The sequence below is a fragment of the Neopsephotus bourkii genome, unplaced genomic scaffold, assembly GCF_033783945.1.
Source record: "Neopsephotus bourkii isolate Nb327-2 ecotype Australia unplaced genomic scaffold, CSIRO-AGI_Nbou_v1 NB_1187, whole genome shotgun sequence".
Taxonomy (NCBI): Eukaryota; Metazoa; Chordata; class Aves; order Psittaciformes; family Psittacidae; genus Neopsephotus; species Neopsephotus bourkii.
Window position 1 is genome coordinate 141,013 of NW_026901672.1, and position 18,176 is coordinate 159,188.

The following is an 18,176-nucleotide window of genomic DNA, read 5'->3' on the forward strand; positions in this document are numbered from 1 at the left end:
CGCATACATTGTCAAATCTTCCTCTGAAAGTGAATGAGTTGCAAATCTAATCTTCTAACACAAGTTTAATTTGTCTCTTTCATGGTGGTGTTAGCTAAAAAAGTTCTGGTATTTTGTCTTCCGGTTTTTGACCCTTATACGCATAATTGTGTGTAATGATTTTTTTAAATCACACGCAAAACTCCCAGCTGTCATCTGGTTATTCTTCATTGCCTTTTTTCAAACCTTCTGTCTACAGCCACAAGTTGGTGATGAAAACAACATGGTTTTATCTGTTACATACGGATATTTATCATGAAGTAGAAATATAAGGAAGTAAGAATGTCAGGAAGAAGGTGAGGTGGTCTGAACAGTAGCAGTTATTCAACAACTGATAATCTAATTAATCAGTTATAGCACAAAGGACGCAGTTTAATTGCTGTGCTGAGGACACTGAAGATTGATGCACTTTAATACATGATACACACCTGTGTTGGTTCTCTTCTCAGAGGGAAAAGCGAAGTTCTAATTTTATGTACCTGATGATTGAATTCCGTTGCGTCAAGTGTGATGATAAAGAATATGGAATAGTTTACTACGAAAAGGTATGCGCCCTGCAGGCTTTATAGTCGTCTTTAAAAAGCAGCATATGCACCTAAAATGGATGGGTTTTTCTGCTGAGGTGAAATATTCCTGTGCAGGATAGTGGCAGACAGCTGTCACTGGCAACTGTTTGTGTGCATACAAATCAAATAGTATAGATGTAACAAGACTGCAGAAGTGAATCATTCATGTAATACAGTTCAAGATCACAGAATTTAATAAGTGTGAGTGATTAAAAACTTTTTGATTTATGGCTCTTTCGGTCACCCAGCAGTACTTTTGGAGTAGCTGTACGTAAAATTATGTCTTATATCAGGAAGAAATGCACATGTATTGATTGGTAACTTTATAAAAGATAAGTTATTAAAACTTTGCACAGGAGCTGTGCTTGTGAACATTTGCTCTAAAATGAACATATTTAAAAGTTTAGCCTTTCATGCTGAAAATGCTTTGGAAGTAAAGTAAAAGACTCTATTGTAATGTCTTGCATTTTCCTGTTAACAAAACAAATCTCCAAAGCAGTGCCTTCATTGGTTTTTATGAGTTCAGCTTTAATGGAATGAAGGATTAACACTGAGTTTAACAGACATCAGTGTGGCATTACTGGTACTTTTATGGACCTGTGTATTGTGGAAAGATCCACTGAAATAGAAGAAGCTGTAAATACGTAGTCTGGTTAAAAAAAAAAAAAAATGGCAGTGATTGTTTTTAAAAAATTCAGCATGTATTGATTCATAAGAATTCAGAAAGTGCAACTTTATGGGAAAGAGAACGTAGAAAAAGAGACTGGAGACCTGTTGAGGTCAGAGGCACTAACTTTTAAGAGGCATCCATTTTGAGACTGTTAAAAAATCTCAGTACCATTATATTAATGCAACAGAAGATGGATTACAGTTATTACTATGTATGTGACAACACTGACAGTTGATCTGGACAAAAGAACACTGATTTAACTGAAGCTTCTTTATGAATGTACTGAAAATATAAATGCAAATTTGTAATAAATGCAAAAAACAGGATTCTGCAGAAAGCAGAATTCCACAAAAAGTTCTGAGAAGGCAGAGAGCAGAATCTGCCTCAGCTGTTTGATCCGTTCTTGCATTTTAAAGCTTGTGAATGTTTGAAAAAAGAACTGTTTAAATGCTGTTAATCTAGCTTTTTGAATTAATGTGTCACTGAACAACAGTAATCTTAGAACTTATTTTAACAGAGATGCCACGATAAAAGAAACCGTTAAGGTTGTTTTTCAGATTGCCGTAACTCATAATGAAAATGAGTGGCTGTTTGAGATATTTTCCAGGCCCTTGTAAGAGCTGTGTCTTGCAGACATGATATAAAAATAATGCATGTGGACATCCACACTCCATCCATGTGGCCCTTATAGTGGTAGCTGCAATTCTAATGCTACTGGAGGAAGTAGTAGTTCCACGTGGCACTTGGTGTCTCCTCTCACAATGTGAGGCAAATGTACCCGGTGTGTTTTGGGGGGGGGGGAGGAGTATCATGTAAGTGTGCTTCTGTTTTGACTTGGGGTTTTTTCATTCACTGGAGTGGGGGGTGGGTCATTGATGTTTTGGTTTTTCTTTTGGGGGAGGGGTTGGTTTGGGTCTCTCTTTTTTTTTTTTTTAAGTTTGATGTGGGGTTGTTTTTTCCTGGATACTGGAAATTTGGGTGAAAATGTGCCTTAGGGGGATGTCTAGGTTAACTTGAGCCTTTTTTTATGTTGACTGTAGTTGACAATGAGACCTCTCCCCACCTTTCCAAGTCTTTGTTTTTAGGATAGTTTCTTAGTGCTTCCAGACACTTCCAGAACCAGCTATTGTGGAGGACATTGCTATTACAGAGCTTGTGTTACAAATCATAATGAAGCCTGCAATGTGTCAGGTTCCTCCATGAAACAAAATAAAGTTGTTTACTTCTGTGGAAATCAGGGAAATATGTGCCTGGAGAGTATAATAGAATATGGTCAAAATATCAAACCACTTTACTGACCCCTAGCTTTTTACATTAGAAGGTGCTGAGCTTCTGACAGGCGCAGACTCATAAGTGTGGCTAGTGAGGGGCTTTATGTTATATTGGCTCTTTTATAGTTGAATGGGACAATCCTGAAAATGATCTCTCTCCCTTGCCTTTAGAAACATACCATTATAGATGAATTATTCCTGATTTACACATGCAACTTCTTTTGTTATCATTATGATTTTGCAGACGTGGAAGGTGTAGGAAAGAAGATTCCGACTTCAGGCATGCATCTTTCTTTCAAGAGATGCTTCTGAAGCATATTAGAAGTGTGTGGAAGAAAATAACCGTGAATTGGCTGCTCTTGTGGAAATAAAGTCATTGAATGTGCAATAGCAGATGTTAAAGCTATAACTAACTGCAGTTTGAGGGATTTGTTGTTATGAAGTAGCTTTTCAGCAAGTTCTTGACCCTTTTCTGGCAGCAGTAGCAAATGGTACATAAATTAGTGCCTATCTTCTCAGTTTTGTCATGCTTCAATTACATATCTGGCATCACCAATCCAGTATATTGAGCCTAATGAAAGCAGGTTCTGTTGTCACCTGCCTGTGACCGATAGTCGAAGTGGAGATTACTTGTCACAGTTTTGTTGATAAATTTGTTTTCAAGTGTTTATGAAGAACGAGCCTGTTAAACAGTGGCTGATAGAATTTGAGATTCTTTGGCTCCACATTCAATTACAATGAAGTGAAGTGGCAATGGCTCTTTCCATGTTCTCTGTTAACTTAATTTTAATGCAGCATTCAAGACGTGAAGGATAGCACTCTGCTAGTGTTGAGAACATTGCTTCTAATGCTCCATTTAGACAAAAACCAGTGTGATTTTCCAAGTGCAAATAACACCCGCATTTATCAATAATGTGATTTTGTGCAGATTTCAAGGGAAACCTTTGTTTGAATAAATATATTGATTGCACTGCAAGTTTATTTAAAAAGTTGGTAGTCTAATTATTGGAGTCTTTTTTTTCATGGCTTAAAAGAAAATGTAATGTCTGCAGCATTGGGTGTTCATTTACTTTTTCTGGGGAAGGAGTTGGATACTGTTTGCATTACCTGAAACGGTATTTTGACTAAAGAATAAGATAAATAGAACCTCCTTGTTAACTGATATTCTGAAAATGATTTTCATCTTACTGGTTCAGGAATTTTTTCTGAATTTCTTAAATGGACTATATTATTGGTATAAGTCACACACACTGGTCGTAATGTGGTGAGATACCGCTACAGGTCTGTGACATAGTACTTTAAACCCAGTTAATGCTGGTTAGTATGGATGTTGTTTCCCAGTTTCCCAGTGACAAAACCACATCTGAAATTACTGCTGTGTTAGCAAGTAGTGCAGCCAAGAGGAGCAGATACACAGAAGGAAAAGGTTGCTGAAGGCCCTCTAGCTTGGGACCAGCTTTAGTCAGTTCACACCCAGCCACACTTACAGAGTGGGCAGAGAAGAGATTCAGAGCAGGCTTGAGGAGAAGGACTTGGGGGTGTTGGTTGATGAAAAAATGAACATGAGCCGGCTTCAGTGTGCGCTCGCAGCCCAGAAAGCCAACCGTATTCTGGGCTGCATCAAAAGGAGCGTGACCAGCAGGTCGAAGGAGGTGATCCTACCCCTCTACTCTGCTCTCGTGAGACCTCACTTGGAGTATTGTTTGCAGTCCTCAACATAAAAAGGGCATGGAACTGTTGGAACAAGTCCAGAGGAGGACCACAAAGATGATCAGGGGACTGGAGCACCTCCCATGTGAAGATAGGCTGAGAAAGTTGGGGCTGTTCAGCCTGGAGAAAAGAAGGCTGAGTGGAGACCTCATAGCAGCCTTCCAGTACCTGAAGGGGGCCTATAGGGATGTTGGAGAGGGACTATTCCCTAGGGACTGTAGTGATAGGACAAGGTGTAATGGGTTCAAACTTACTGAAGTTTGAATGGTGTTCAAGGCCAGGTTGGATGGAGCCTTGGGTGACATGGTTTAGTGGGAGGTGTCCCTGCGCATGGCAGGGGGGTTGGAACTAGATGGTCTTGAGGTCCTTTCCAACCCTAACTATTCTATGATTCTAAGTCCCATTTGCTGAATAACTGTTAGCAGTTGGAGGTTATTACATATTTCTAAAACTTCTGTGATGTGAACTAAAACTTACTGCATGGTGAGACACTTCAGGATCAGGAGAGACACTTCAACAGCACACAGTTGATCAAATTCAAATGCTAATTTAGAGTTGATGCTCAGGCATTGATATGAGTTAGTAAGTTTGTATGGTCATGGTCACAGTGGTCCATATCATGATCTCCCAAGTATGACAGAGAATTAGAGCTGCATATTAATCTAATTGGAAGGGAAGTTAAACAACTGACATCCTTCACAGGCAGACTAATGGCATTGTGTCTTCTTGAGGATTTCATTAAATAGTCCGTTCTAAAAATGTTAAGTCCTGCAGTGACTTGGCCCATGAGTGCTTGCTCCAGCCCCTGCAGCATCTCTGTGGCCTCCTCTGGACTTGCTCCAAGAGCTCCACCTCCCTCTTGTGCTGTTTCCCCAGGGCTGGGCCAGGACTGGGGGGGGGGGGGGGGTGTGGGGTGTGTGTGTCTCCCCAGAGCACAGCAGGGGGAGGAGAATCCCCTCCTCAACTGCAGCTCAGGCTGTGGGGATGCAGCCCAGCACACAAAGGGGTTCTGGGCTTCAGCGACTCACCACCCAACACCCCCAAGTCCTTCTCCTCAGGTCTGCTCTCAGTCGGTTCTCCCCCCCAGCCTGTATTTGTGCTTTGGATTGCCTCGACCAGATGCAGCGTCTTTCACTTGGCCTGGTTGAATGTCATGAGGTTTGCATATTCTATACAATTACATCAAAGCTAAGTTTGTTATTTAGGCAGTGTAGTTCTAAAATGGCGAAACGGTAAGCGAATGTCCTCTTTGCCCCCTTCAGTGTTTTTGTGTGGATACCTGAAAAGCAATCCTGCTCATGTTCTGGCAGCCACAGCAAGATTTTATGCATATTTCCCTTAAATAGGAGGGTTGTGAGTATAGTTACCGTCATTATTTGACTGTAAAATTTTTACTCCAGGAGGGCATAGTACACTAATAAATGTAGTGTCCTCCTGAATATGCATTTTAATAATAAGAGATCTTTTACTTCTGAGAAGTATAAAAGCAAAGTCATCCCAGGCGGCATATGGGATTTTAAAAGCAATAGGGAGAAAAAAGGAGTATGGGAGTAGAAGCAAACCTGAGTAAATTATCTCAAACTTACATTTTTGAAGGAGATGTTGGTATGTCACAAAAGCTTTATTCTGAAGTGGAATTTTCTCCAAAATAAGTGAGAACAGACTAAGTATAAATACAGCATAGCACATACTGCGCTGATGTTGTCTTCTTGTTTTTCTGTTCTGCTGTTTTTATACTGTTTTTAAATGAAATATTCTTCCGTAGATGGTGTCAGTTAATGCTGAATTAGGCTTCTAAGGTAAAAAAAAAAGAAACAAAACCAAACTGCTGCCTGTGACTGGAAGATGGAAACAGAGTTGCTCTTTTGTCATTTGTCAGGCTTTGTATTTTTTCCTTCTGCCTGGTTCAAACAGGAAACATACAGCTTCTCCCTTTCTCTATGCAGCAGCAGGTTAGACTCTCCTAAGGAAAACCTGTGGGCTTCTGTCGTAGTGCTGCAGAGCAGCCGAGCTTGACTTCCTAGAAGAGGCTATCATGCTCTATGTGGAACCCGTGTTGGAGAGACACACATTTGCATGATAATTGCATGATGATTACTCCACTCACCAATGTGTCAGCATGGTGGCAAGTTGCCAAACTGTGTCTCCTCGGGTGGACTTTCATCTGTCTTGCCACATTCTTTACCATTTGACAAAAACTAACAAGAAAAAGAATCAATTTCTTATTTTATGTTCTCCCCTCTATAACAGTAAAAACTCAGCAAGGTGCAGTTGCACCATTCTTTCACTGTCTTATATTTTACAGTGCAGTAGTATGTCACGTTCAGGGTTTTTTCCCAAAACTTGAGATGTTTAATATGTCTTTAACTGTTTGTTATTCAGGACGGTGATGAGTTGTCTCCGATTTTAACAAATTCTGAGATTGTTAAGATTCCAGATCCCCAGATGTCAATGGTAAGTATGCTCCATGTAATGCAATCTGTATTGTAATACTTTGCTAGTTTCAAAAACTTGCCTATATTGCTGTCTTCAAGTATTTTAAAACTCCAGTGGAAAGATGTATTTGGCAAGTTGAGAAATATCAGTGAGTTTGACTTTTTTCTATTTAATTTTTTTTTCTGCTGCTGCTACATTAAAATACAAGAATTGATTAAATGCTTGTGTTCATCTTCTCCTTCCAATACCTAATGTGCTTGCTTCTGAGGAAAGCAGAGAAGGAGGATTGTTGGCAAAAGAGGGTGGGAATATAGGGAGCTGAAAAAAAGGAACTTAGAGGATGGTGTAGTAAGTCATGGTCACTTTTGTCTGTTAAAATATTTTCTCCCTATACTCTCTTGTATGTTGTCTTTCGTGTAGACAGTGCCTAAGTACAGTTCTAGAAAAGATTTCCATTATTGTGGATGCCAATTCAGTGGGACTGGTATTGGCAGCTTTGGGAACCTTAATGTAAGTGGGCTTCTACTGGCAACACTGTTTGAGCACTGTGTAATCTAACACTGCAAGAGCAAGTCTGACAATGCTGAAAACTGCCTTGGCTGCTGAAGTCTCGTTGGCACTGTGGCTCCTCTTGTGGCTCCTACTGTTGCTAACATGGTATTAACAGTGGGAAAACTTTTTGAGCCGTTTTTCTTGCATACAAAGCTTTATATTGCAAACATCCTAAAAAATGTCAGTGGCTAGCAGGTTTGAGTGCTGTTGAAATCATAGATGTGTTGACTGAAATGCTTAAATTTTGCAGCAGTTCTCCAAAAGACAAGATAAGGTTTGTAAATTGTGTGAAGTAAAAAAAAAAACCAACCCAAACCAAAAACCTCAAAATCCCCAACAACCCTTCACATGTTATTGAAGCAGTTTCTTCTAAAACAGCAACAAAACAAAAAATCCAGAAGACTCTGTAGTTTTACGTGTGTATTTTAATTGCTGTGCATTATTCAAGATACGGGTGAATCTTTGCTAGCTGGTTTTATTTCAGTACTGATTTTCCTCTGGAGTTTAAGTTGTTATAAACACTGACTTACCTTCTGCATTTAGGAGAACTTAGTAGAAAGCAAACATCACAAGCTTGCTCGAAGTTTAAGAAGTGGACCTTCTGATCATGATCTGAAGCCTAATGCAGCTACACGAGATCAGCTCAATGTAAGTCATGTGATGGCTAAATTGAGTTTCATTAGGTAGATTGGTATTAATTTATGATGGGAATTTAAGAAAAATACAGTCTGTTTCTGTTGATGGAAAGTTATTAATGAAGAAATGTTAAGTGCATCTTAAAAGTAATTAGATGGATCCAGCTCAAAAAGGAGCAGAAAGTAATTGCTCATTTTTGTGGAAAACATTTTAGGGGGCATAAGAATGCTTATTGTGCACATATCATGTAAGTGTTAATGGTCTTAGAGTAACTGTATTTGCCTACACTGCCCGTTTAATCAGCTACACAACTGAGGAGCATCACCGTGGTAGCATGCAGACATTGTGTTGTTGGAAAGCTTTTTTTCTCCCCAATTATTTTTGTGTGATTTCAGTGCTGTGCTTTGTCACTGTGTAATCTTTTAGCTTGTTAATTGTATCTGTTCATGTTTTCACACTGACTTTCTGACTATGTGCCTAATAGATCATAGTGAGTTATCCACCAACAAAGCAGCTAACGTATGAGGAACAGGATCTAGTTTGGAAATTCAGATATTACCTTACTAATCAGGAAAAGGTAAGTTGAATGATTTAAGAGGACTTATTAATGCAAGAGGGGCTTCATCTGGCACTCACTACAATGATCTGTCCATGCAGATATACAGAGCTTCAGTGTCTTAGAAACTAATCAAGATTATTTTAACAACTTCTACCACGTTAACAATTTAAAAATTAGTGCATTTTCCCTCATAAATAATGTAAACTGGCTATTACTACGGGGGTCTTTATACAAAACACCATCAGCTCAAAATACCAGTGTTGCCAATTTTGTCTTCAGCAAAAAAAAACCAAACAACAAAACCTTAGAGGAGCTTCTTCATCCCTTTTGGACAAGGATTAGTGTGACCAGAATAAGTAGCAGCACACCAAAAGACCAAAGTAAACTGCATAACTGATGATCTCCCAGCAGTGGGCACTTTTGATGTAGTGGTAATTGTGGTAGGGTAGTATCCATTGTGTTTACATTTTAGTTAGGAGATAGCTCACCTGCAGTGTTTTGGGGCATATTACAACGATCCAATATTGTATTGTCACTTACATCAGTAAGGTTCCCTAGGGCTGTGCTTTTATGTAAGCATAATCTGAATCTAGTTCTTAATGTGAAACATTAATTTCTGAAATTGGCTCTTTACCCTGGCTTTTTCACTGATGAATTCTCCAATCTTTTCCTGCTTAGGCTTTGACAAAGTTCTTAAAATGTGTCAATTGGGACCTACCACAAGAAGCAAAGCAAGCACTGGAGCTGCTGGGCAAATGGAAGCCCATGGATGTGGAAGACTCTCTAGAACTTCTGTCATCTCACTTCTCCAATCCAACAGTTCGGCGCTATGCTGTCGCCAGGCTTCAGCAGGCTGATGATGAGGTACTCATTGGTCTGTTGGTACATGTGAAAGTCAGGTGGTCTCAGGATTTTTGGTCTCACTGAGTACTTGAAATATTTGCTACTTTTTTAAGGCCTTGAAGTGAATGATAATGATTTAAAAATGAAAAAAAAAAAAAAATCACTGTGATGCTATTTGCTGTAAGCTTTTTATGGAGCAAAGTCTTCACATTATTAAGTGGCACTCATTGATAATTGTCTTAGTGTGAACAGCAAGTGATATCTGGGTTAGTCAGACAAGGTGAAACAGCCATATGTTCTCCCCAGAAACAAGTGATAAATTTTGAATATTAACCTGCATAGAAGAGCTTTGAACTCAAATAGTCTACTAAAAGATTTCCAACAAATCCACCTGGTAAATTGAAGCAGTATATCATCATACTTTTCTAGCTGAAGGAAGTGAGTGGAAAAGCATCTGTAGAAATAAGGTGTTTCTAATTGTATACTGATTAGAATATGATGAGCTGTGATTTTTAAGTGAAGCCCACTTAATAGGTGCTAATCTATTGAATTTTAATTACCTATATAGTTCATTTTCTTTTGACAATAGGAAAAAAGTACTCTGAATATATTACTGTAACTGTTCAATCCTTGGCAATCAACAGAGTTTAAAATAGGGAGCATAAGAGTATAGAATTTTTGCAAGGCCACTTCAGTAGCCAAGATCATACTGCTTTGAGTTTAAAAATGTACCTTTTATGAAACTTTTGATGGCAACTTATCAGCAAGTTGAATAGTAGAAGGAGCAAATTTATTTCATTTATTTAAAGGTTTATTTTTGGCTGCTGGAAGCAAGTAGGGCACCTTAACTAAAGAGAACATTATAGGTCATAATTGCACCTAAATATTTACTTAATAGCATGTACTACATAACACAAAATATTTTTGAGTAACACAAAAATAGTAGTGTGATAGTTCAGTATCTTTTTGGGAGCCAAACACCATCCTATGCCAGTTTTTCTACTGTATATTTCTTGCTAGGAAGACCCTAATTTCTGTTTCTTTATAGGTCATTAAATCCTGACTTAAGTTTTTCTGTAAGTTTTGAAAACATACAGAGTCAAAGTCTGCTTTGACTGACCCCCTCAAATAATTCTCTTTTTTTTATCTCCATGAGGATTTGCTGATGTACCTGCTGCAGCTAGTACAGGCACTGAAATATGAGAACTTTGATGACATAAAGAATGGACTGGAACCTAGCAAAAGGGATAGTCAAGGTTCAGTGTCAGAAAGCATGACAACATCTGGAACTAATGGTGCAGAAATAGACAGGTAAGAAACTTAGATTTCCAATAGAATAGCAGAAACATGTTACATTGTAAGTACTCAAGATCTTTCTTCTTTTTAGAGATCATTGCATATTCAGCATCCTATTTTGTAATCTGAAGTGGTGACAAAAAATTAACCCTTCAGATTTCACAGAATGTATTTCCTGGCTACATATAGTTTACAGAGCAAACATTCTTAATCTTGAAGTTGTAGCACTTGACATTCCTGCACAAAGGAGACAATTTCTGGAGACCAGGAAAAACACTGGCATTGCTTCCTTCTGTCCTTGAAAAAGCTAGGATGTCTTGAATGAAATTGTATGAGGCTCCACTTCCTACTTTTATTAAAGAATATGGATCTAAAAATCTCATCAGTCTAATATGGAAAGACTTTCCTGCTCCTGCAAAAGGTGTAGGGAGTGTCCTGTGACCCTGAAGAAGCTTGGGAGCATAGTCTTTATTCTTGCAGGAACCCAAAAGAAAGGCTGAAATATCTAATTAATATAGTATTAAGGTGCAGACTTGGTTAACCAAAGTCTCCTGTGAATATTTAATAAAAGTTTCCAGGATTTGTGTTTTTAAGCCTTAGTGTACAATCATTTGTATCACTAGGGTATACTTTTTTTTACTACAAGTATACTGCTTTTCATTGATCTTGCTGCTAAGTTGTAGAGTGGGTGTCCTGGGATATATGGTGTATCTTGAGGCTGCAATCACACTTAGACATTAGTAGAGCTGTTTGATTACTTCCTTTCAGGTAAATTTACTGTCTGATAACTTTGCCTTGCAAGCACTGGGTTTGTCTACTCTATTATCTGTAATTGCATTCCAGAGACGAGTGCTTGCAGGTGTAGTGTATTAGCAATTTCATCTGAAGAACATTTAAGAAAAGCTTATCCTGAAAATGCCGATTTACTGAATTCCAATCTATGTCTGCTTATCTTTTATGGAAGATGAAACAAAATGCAAAGTTTGATGTAAGGTGAACATCCTTCACAACCATAAGCTTTGTAGCTATCCAGGCACAGATCTTTTTTTTGCTGTTTTCAGGAATTGCAGCTGTCAAAGTTGCTATTCATGCAGTTTGTTCTGAAAGAGGGTTGAGATAATACTTTCAAGTATACTTCCAGTTTCCTGAATTTAGTATGCTGTGGAAGTGAAATGCATTCCAAGCAAAAACTTTGAGTCATGCCAATTACGTTTTGCTTTGTGTAGTTCCCAGATAATGAGTCCTGTTCCACCTGTGTCCTCACCACCTCTAACTTCTAAGACAAAGGAGCTTGCAGACAATGAAAACCTTGATGTAAGTCAAGTGCTTTACCTTGTATTTTTGATACTTACTTAGTGACCTGGTACTAGATTTTGTTTGTGAATATTTAGATCTTTCTACTGCTGAGTACTTAAAAGTGCTCATAGAACACAAATGTAAACTAAATGCTAAGAAAATGCTACAAGCCATCTATTTACGTACATGATCACACTATCCAAAACTGAGGGACTGGTCACTGAATTCTTCACAAAATTACTCAGTACTCTCCTTTAAAGGATAAAATTACTGGAAAGTCTGTCACATGCTGATTAGACACTAACAATTGCATGTGTTTGAGGTGTTTTAAAGCAGCTTTTTTAATAGAAAACAGGTATCCAGAAGTTTTCATTTCTGCAGTTTGTTCTTTCTGTAGGCATATTCTTTCACATGGGTATCATCTTTATTGAACTTCAGTGAGGCACTGTGTTGATTTACATCTGCCAAGGATTATACTAAATTTATACCACAAGTAGAAAAGTAATAAGAATGCAACTGGAGGGTCTCAGTACTGCATAGAAGATAAACCTCAAATTGAGCATATCAGTAATGACACACTGATTTCTTGTTAGTTGGGATATTAAACATTGAAAAACAGCTAAATGCTATATATCCTCTACACAGCTTTTTCTTCACATTAAAATGCAGAATATCTTGAAGAGTTTTCTGGATGCAAAATGGGGTAGTAAATCCGTTCCAGGATTGAATCTTACAGCAAGGGATAATTGCACAGGAGGAAAGTGTAATATATTATAAAGAGAAACGTAACATTAAAAGTTTATTGTATACCTTTAACATGTTAATACCTATATTACTGCAATAGCAGACCTTTCTTATAGTGGTGTTGCTGGATTTGGAGTAATACTAAAACTAATAATGATTTAGATACTAGGTTGGATTGGATTCAGATTTTAGAAGGGAATGGATCTCTCAGAACTCACTGCATTTATTTTGGGTTTTATTCCTTAACTCTGTCACTCTCTGAAGTACTTAGATTTCTTTGTAACTAAATTTTACTTCTCTTAAATCTCTTCCAGCAAGACCTTTGCACTTTCTTGATATCACGGGCATGCAAAAATTCCACGTTGGCAAACTACTTGTACTGGTATGTTAGAAACTAGCCATACTATATGAATGTCTAACTGAAATCAAAGGTGTGATGCACAGCAAAACATGACCTGTCTTGAGAATCTGAGAATCTCAATTTCTCTCAGGATGAAGTAGTAGATTTAAAATAATATGCATTTGAAGAGAATAGTTAGTAAAAGGAGGGTTCTGTTTTTTTAAAATGCACAAGTAATCTGTACTCTTAGGCAGAGGAAGGGGATTTATAGTGCATTAAGTGCAGCGTCATATAAAAAAAACAGTTGTAGTTTGTAAGGTGTCATTGAAATTGCTTATGATGGCGGGGAAGAGATAAATTTCATCATCTGCTCTGCTTTTCTGTTTGGTTTGTGTTTATAGTTTTTGACAGTGTTGGCTAGAATATTGAAGTTATGCATTTTAGAGTATACGCAGTCAAGAGTGTATTTTATGGAGATTCATAAAGCACTAATTTTTTTCTGCTAATTATTTTTTTAGATTCCATTTCTGGTTATATTATGAGCACAAACAATATGTCATTGCAGATGTGTGCTTTCTTAAGGGAAACTTTAGATGCGCATAGTTCATCTAGATAGTGGACAGGTAAGATTACATAGCTAAGGATCTTGACTCACTTCGGTGGTTTCAGAGTTGAAGCAAGTGCCTAAATTAGTCATCAGCTTGCTTCCTGAGTAAGCATTTGCACATAGGGATTCTCTTTTGAAGGAAGCTGAGATGAAGAGAGTTGTACTCTGAAAGTGTGTTTTTATGTGTATATATTAATGTACAGACACGTATATACGCAACACATACTGCTATTTACTTGTATATACACATGTATTTTAGCATAGAGAGCTTAAGTTCAGCCATGTAAAAGGCACCAAAGTCAAAACGATTCTTACTTGTATCCTTTGTAGATGTATCTAATAATTAAAAATATTAATACATGTGACCATATCTTAGTCTGCTGTATTGGCTACATATAAGTTATGAATTGGGAATGGAGTATGGTATGCGATGTAAACCTACCAAACTATTTTTATAAAATTCTGAGAAGAATCCTAGCCTATCCTGAGAGTGATTATTTTTATAAATGTCTTAAGTTTTATTATTTTATTGCTTTTTTAGTAGCTTACATTTAAGATACTTAAGTGCACAACATTACTACAGTTCCTGAGTGTACTGCAGTGGCCAAATACAGTATTTGGCTTCAGAAAAAAGTCCTATTAAGTTGAAATGGTTAAAATAATTGCAGGATCAATTGATGTGGGTAGCCACCAAATGCTTGATCTAATCAAATATTCATCATTAAGATATTAAAATAAGTGTTAGCTTTTTTCTACCTCATTGATAGAAACTGTGCACTTACATTTCAGCAATGTCTTAGACATTCAGTCTACAGAAAGTTCAGACATCCAGAATTCTGAAGTTTCTGTCTTACGATTTAAAAAATAAGCAAACAAAAAAAAATACACAAAAAAACCAAACAAAGCCCAAACCAAACACCCCCCCCCCCCCCCAATCGAAAACGGAAGTCAATTTATTCTTTGTTTTCTTTCCAGACGTCTCAATTTCTCAGTGACAAAATACAAATGTCACAGCCACTGTTTGAGCTGTCGGAGCCATAAATCCTCTTGGCTGCTGATCAATTGCATGTTTCAACTTACCCAGACATGACACGCACCTAAAATAATTAGTGGAAAAAGTACAATAACCCTTGTAAATCAAACTTCCTGCTCAGTCCTTTGTCACTGCAAAGTTGTCCTATCCTTATACTTTAACAGTGGCTACAGAAGTCAGTGCTACTGCATTTTTCTGTCTCCTCTTCAGATATATGAGGCACCTGTCCAAGTTTGAAGCATTATTTTTACTCCTTGTTCCAAAATAGCTTTGAGAAACTGCCTAGGGCTTTTTAACAAATGAAGACGAAAGTGGCATGTTTCAGGGAAAACAGGAAGTAATGAATTACATTTTGATGCACAGACTTTGTAAATATGGGCTTACATACACATTACTGGAATCTAGTTCTCTCATTTTAGTGGGGGAATGGTGTATACCAGTATATTAGCAAAGAAGTAAACTTTAGTTACAGATTTTGTTGAGATAAAACTAATGGAATTACATATTCCTTGTTTTAATTTATGTAATGTATTTTGTAGTTATAAGTAAGATTAGTCAAATCTGATCAGGTGTGAATGGCAGATCTCTAGTCTAGTCCAGTAATTACTCAGTTGCAAAGAAATTCTGCACAGGTGCAGTAAAGAAAGGGTAATTCTGGCTGTCAGCATAAAGTCCAAGTGTGTTTGAATATGTAGAATTACTTTTAAATCCAAATGCAGTGTTTGAAAATTGACTGACTTGCTAATTTCTTCTTTTTTTTTAATAATGAAATCGTATGTTTTTACTGGGTAGTACTAGGAGGTGGGCTTAACAACAGAAAGACCTTCCATGCATAGCTGCTTTTAGCTTTTCAGTGCTGCAAGGAGAAATAACAAAAGGATTCAAAAAAACTGCTTGACATGTCATATTTGCAGTGTAACTGTCCCAAATTGTACCATTTAAATTTTGTACCTGGATCATTATTTTAGAAATCTTATTTTGCGATGTAGACTCTCAGAGCTGCTTCAGGACCAATACTGTCACTTCCACCATTGCTAATGGTAAAATAGGGAGCAGATAGAGTGAGATTCTTCTTGATTTTGCAGCCACATTATGTAGAGGGTAGTAGCACAATGCAGTGCCTGTTCTTCCAACCAGCTGCTTGGTTAGAATGTTCATATGATTTGGACTTCTGACATGTTGTGTTTGAGTGATGCTACCTTACTGTAGGTGAAAAATCTCAGAAACCTTGATAAGCTCTCCTGAGCCAAGTGGGAGTTTGTGACTATGCAATTAGCAAGTTCATCTGCCGGTTGAGGTATCATTCAAAGATCAACTTTTTAGTTCCAGGCCTATAAAACAGGACTGCTGTATTTTACTCAAATTGCACCAGAATACAGCATAACTTGGGTTGTTTTTATGCTGCAGGTATGTAATAGTGGAGTGTGAAGACCAAGATACTCAGCAGAGGGACCCAAAGACACATGAAATGTACTTAAATGTGATGAGAAGATTTAGTCAGGCTTTGCTGAAGGTAATGGCTTTGTGTAAGGAAATACACAGCAGTTTGGGATAATCATTCTTTAAAAAAGCATAGGTGTCTAGGAGCATGGCTGGATTTTAAATCATAGGTATTGAAATTTTGAAACGGCTTCCACTTCTGTTTGAATTTTGAGTTTGTGGGTTTTTTTGTAAATCGAACTACTGAAAAAAGAAACTTAGCACGCATTGAGAACTTTCATCTGTTTTATTACCTGATTCTGTTAGTAAATCCTCTGCATTGTGTAATTAGCCTATTTATTTGCTATTTCTTTATTGGAAGCACTTGGCCTTGCAGTGAAAATTGAGACAAATTGAGACCTTACTTTGTAACTCACAGTGTTGTTCTGTGTATTGGCAGCAGAGGGTGCCGGAGCAGCAGGGAATATAAAACGAAACAAAACCAAGAACCTTTGGTGAATTGCAAGCTGTAATTTATAGCAGATGTGCAGTCTTTCCTGATTTTTGTGTATCTCACACTTCATGTGAATTCTGATTTTAGGAACATTACTCAAATCTTTCTCTTATACCACAGTAAGAATATTCCATGTGCTTATCCTTCCCAACTTTATTTTGGCTATGTGAATAAGGTTTGTAATGCATGACTGTTCACCACTGAAATTGTTGATGCAAATTGAAGTGTCCTTGTAGGTCAGATAACTGATTGCTAGCTACAGTGATTCTGATTGTGCTTTACAGAAAATCCCTTTTGAATTGACAGGAAATTGATCATTATTCATTTACCTCTTAAAAGCCCAAAGGTCTAAGGATAAAGGAATAATTTCTAGATAAAATAATGACAGAACAAAGAACTAATTTTGTTTCTTTTAATTCACTTAGGGTGATAAGTCTGTCAGAGTTATGCGTTCGCTATTGGCAGCCCAGCAGACATTTGTGGATCGGCTAGTTCATGTAATGAAAGCAGTGCAGCGTGAAAGTGGAAATCGTAAGAAAAAGGTAACTATAGGAGTTCAAAACTTATCTCTGTCTAGAATTTGACAATAGGAATGTTAGCTTTTCACTAAAAATTCTTAGCACCAAGATTTGTAAGAGATGTCTATCTTGTAATAATTTCAGCTAACTTTAAACAGACTTTGTAGAGATTTAAATAGGTTAAAGTTCTAAAGTGTTCTGAAAGTTTGTACATGTGAAACAGAAGAACCCTTGGGAAAGTCTGAGATAATCTGGCAAAAGGAAGATAAGATAAAAAGTTAAATTGTTGATGATGTAACAGTGAACAAGTTATAGGAGACACGGGAAGGTAGCAGAGGTTAATGTGATGTGAGTATTATGCCAGGACAGATAATGAAATTTGTCGAGCAGCAAGATTTCATTTGTTCCAGGAGCAACAAAACTACTTTTGCTATTAGGAATATGATTAGCAGAATTTTGCCTTCTGTTGGATCTTGATGAAAAGGATTTCTAGTGCATTTTAAATGAATTTGACAGATGAATATAGGGAAGAAGCAGGAACACCAGCGGGATTTCTATTAACATATTTTCTTCTGACACACATCAATACTTTTAAACACAGATTTTTTTTCAATGTAATTAATTTTGTGACCTTCTTTCTTTAAACCTGTGGGGTATATTTGTGCAGGAAAATGAAGCACCTAAGCATTGCATCTTTTTGATGAAATTTTGTGAATGCTGTATGTGTAAGTAATAAAGTTCTAATGACTAAAAGAGGAGGAGGAATTTTCAGTTTGTAAGAAAATTCCCTGCTTTTGCAACATTGGTAGCATTCTGTCATCTATTCTTTTGTAATTGTTAGGATATTTCTGTAAAACCAAGAAACACATGGTAAGCTTTTTTGGGGTTTGGGGTTTTTTGTTTGTTTGTTTGTTTGGGTTTTTTTTGTAAATCTAGCTAGCAGTAATTGATCACTAGAACTGTTCTTAACAGTAGAAGACTACCTTGCTGCCCAGTTAGGCCTGTTATATTCAGTAGGGGAAAAGACTAGAGACTTAAATGAATTTGGCCTTTATTGTGTGGGACACCAAGGGTAAAGTACTTGAAAATTGTATTTCTGGTAACTACAGGTACAGGAATATAAGGCA

The 18,176-nt window shown here is 37.3% G+C and overlaps 1 protein-coding gene across 4 annotated transcripts in view; it reads left to right on the forward strand.

Moving 5' to 3' along the window:
- The window catches only part of PIK3C3 (phosphatidylinositol 3-kinase catalytic subunit type 3), a 78,398-nt gene that overhangs the window by 13,817 nt on the left and 46,405 nt on the right, over nucleotides 1-18,176 (forward strand). For 3 of the 4 annotated variants that reach the window (XM_061364079.1, XM_061364080.1, XM_061364077.1), the window contains exons 6-16: nucleotides 489-584; nucleotides 6,639-6,710; nucleotides 7,113-7,202; nucleotides 7,788-7,892; nucleotides 8,365-8,457; nucleotides 9,118-9,303; nucleotides 10,439-10,593; nucleotides 11,805-11,892; nucleotides 12,933-13,000; nucleotides 16,006-16,111; nucleotides 16,957-17,073. In XM_061364079.1, the coding sequence (XP_061220063.1) occupies nucleotides 489-584; nucleotides 6,639-6,710; nucleotides 7,113-7,202; nucleotides 7,788-7,892; nucleotides 8,365-8,457; nucleotides 9,118-9,303; nucleotides 10,439-10,593; nucleotides 11,805-11,892; nucleotides 12,933-13,000; nucleotides 16,006-16,111; nucleotides 16,957-17,073 (1,176 nt within the window). The remainder of the gene's footprint in view (nucleotides 1-488; nucleotides 585-6,638; nucleotides 6,711-7,112; nucleotides 7,203-7,787; nucleotides 7,893-8,364; nucleotides 8,458-9,117; nucleotides 9,304-10,438; nucleotides 10,594-11,804; nucleotides 11,893-12,932; nucleotides 13,001-16,005; nucleotides 16,112-16,956; nucleotides 17,074-18,176) is intronic. The other variant, XM_061364078.1, reaches the window with a different exon arrangement.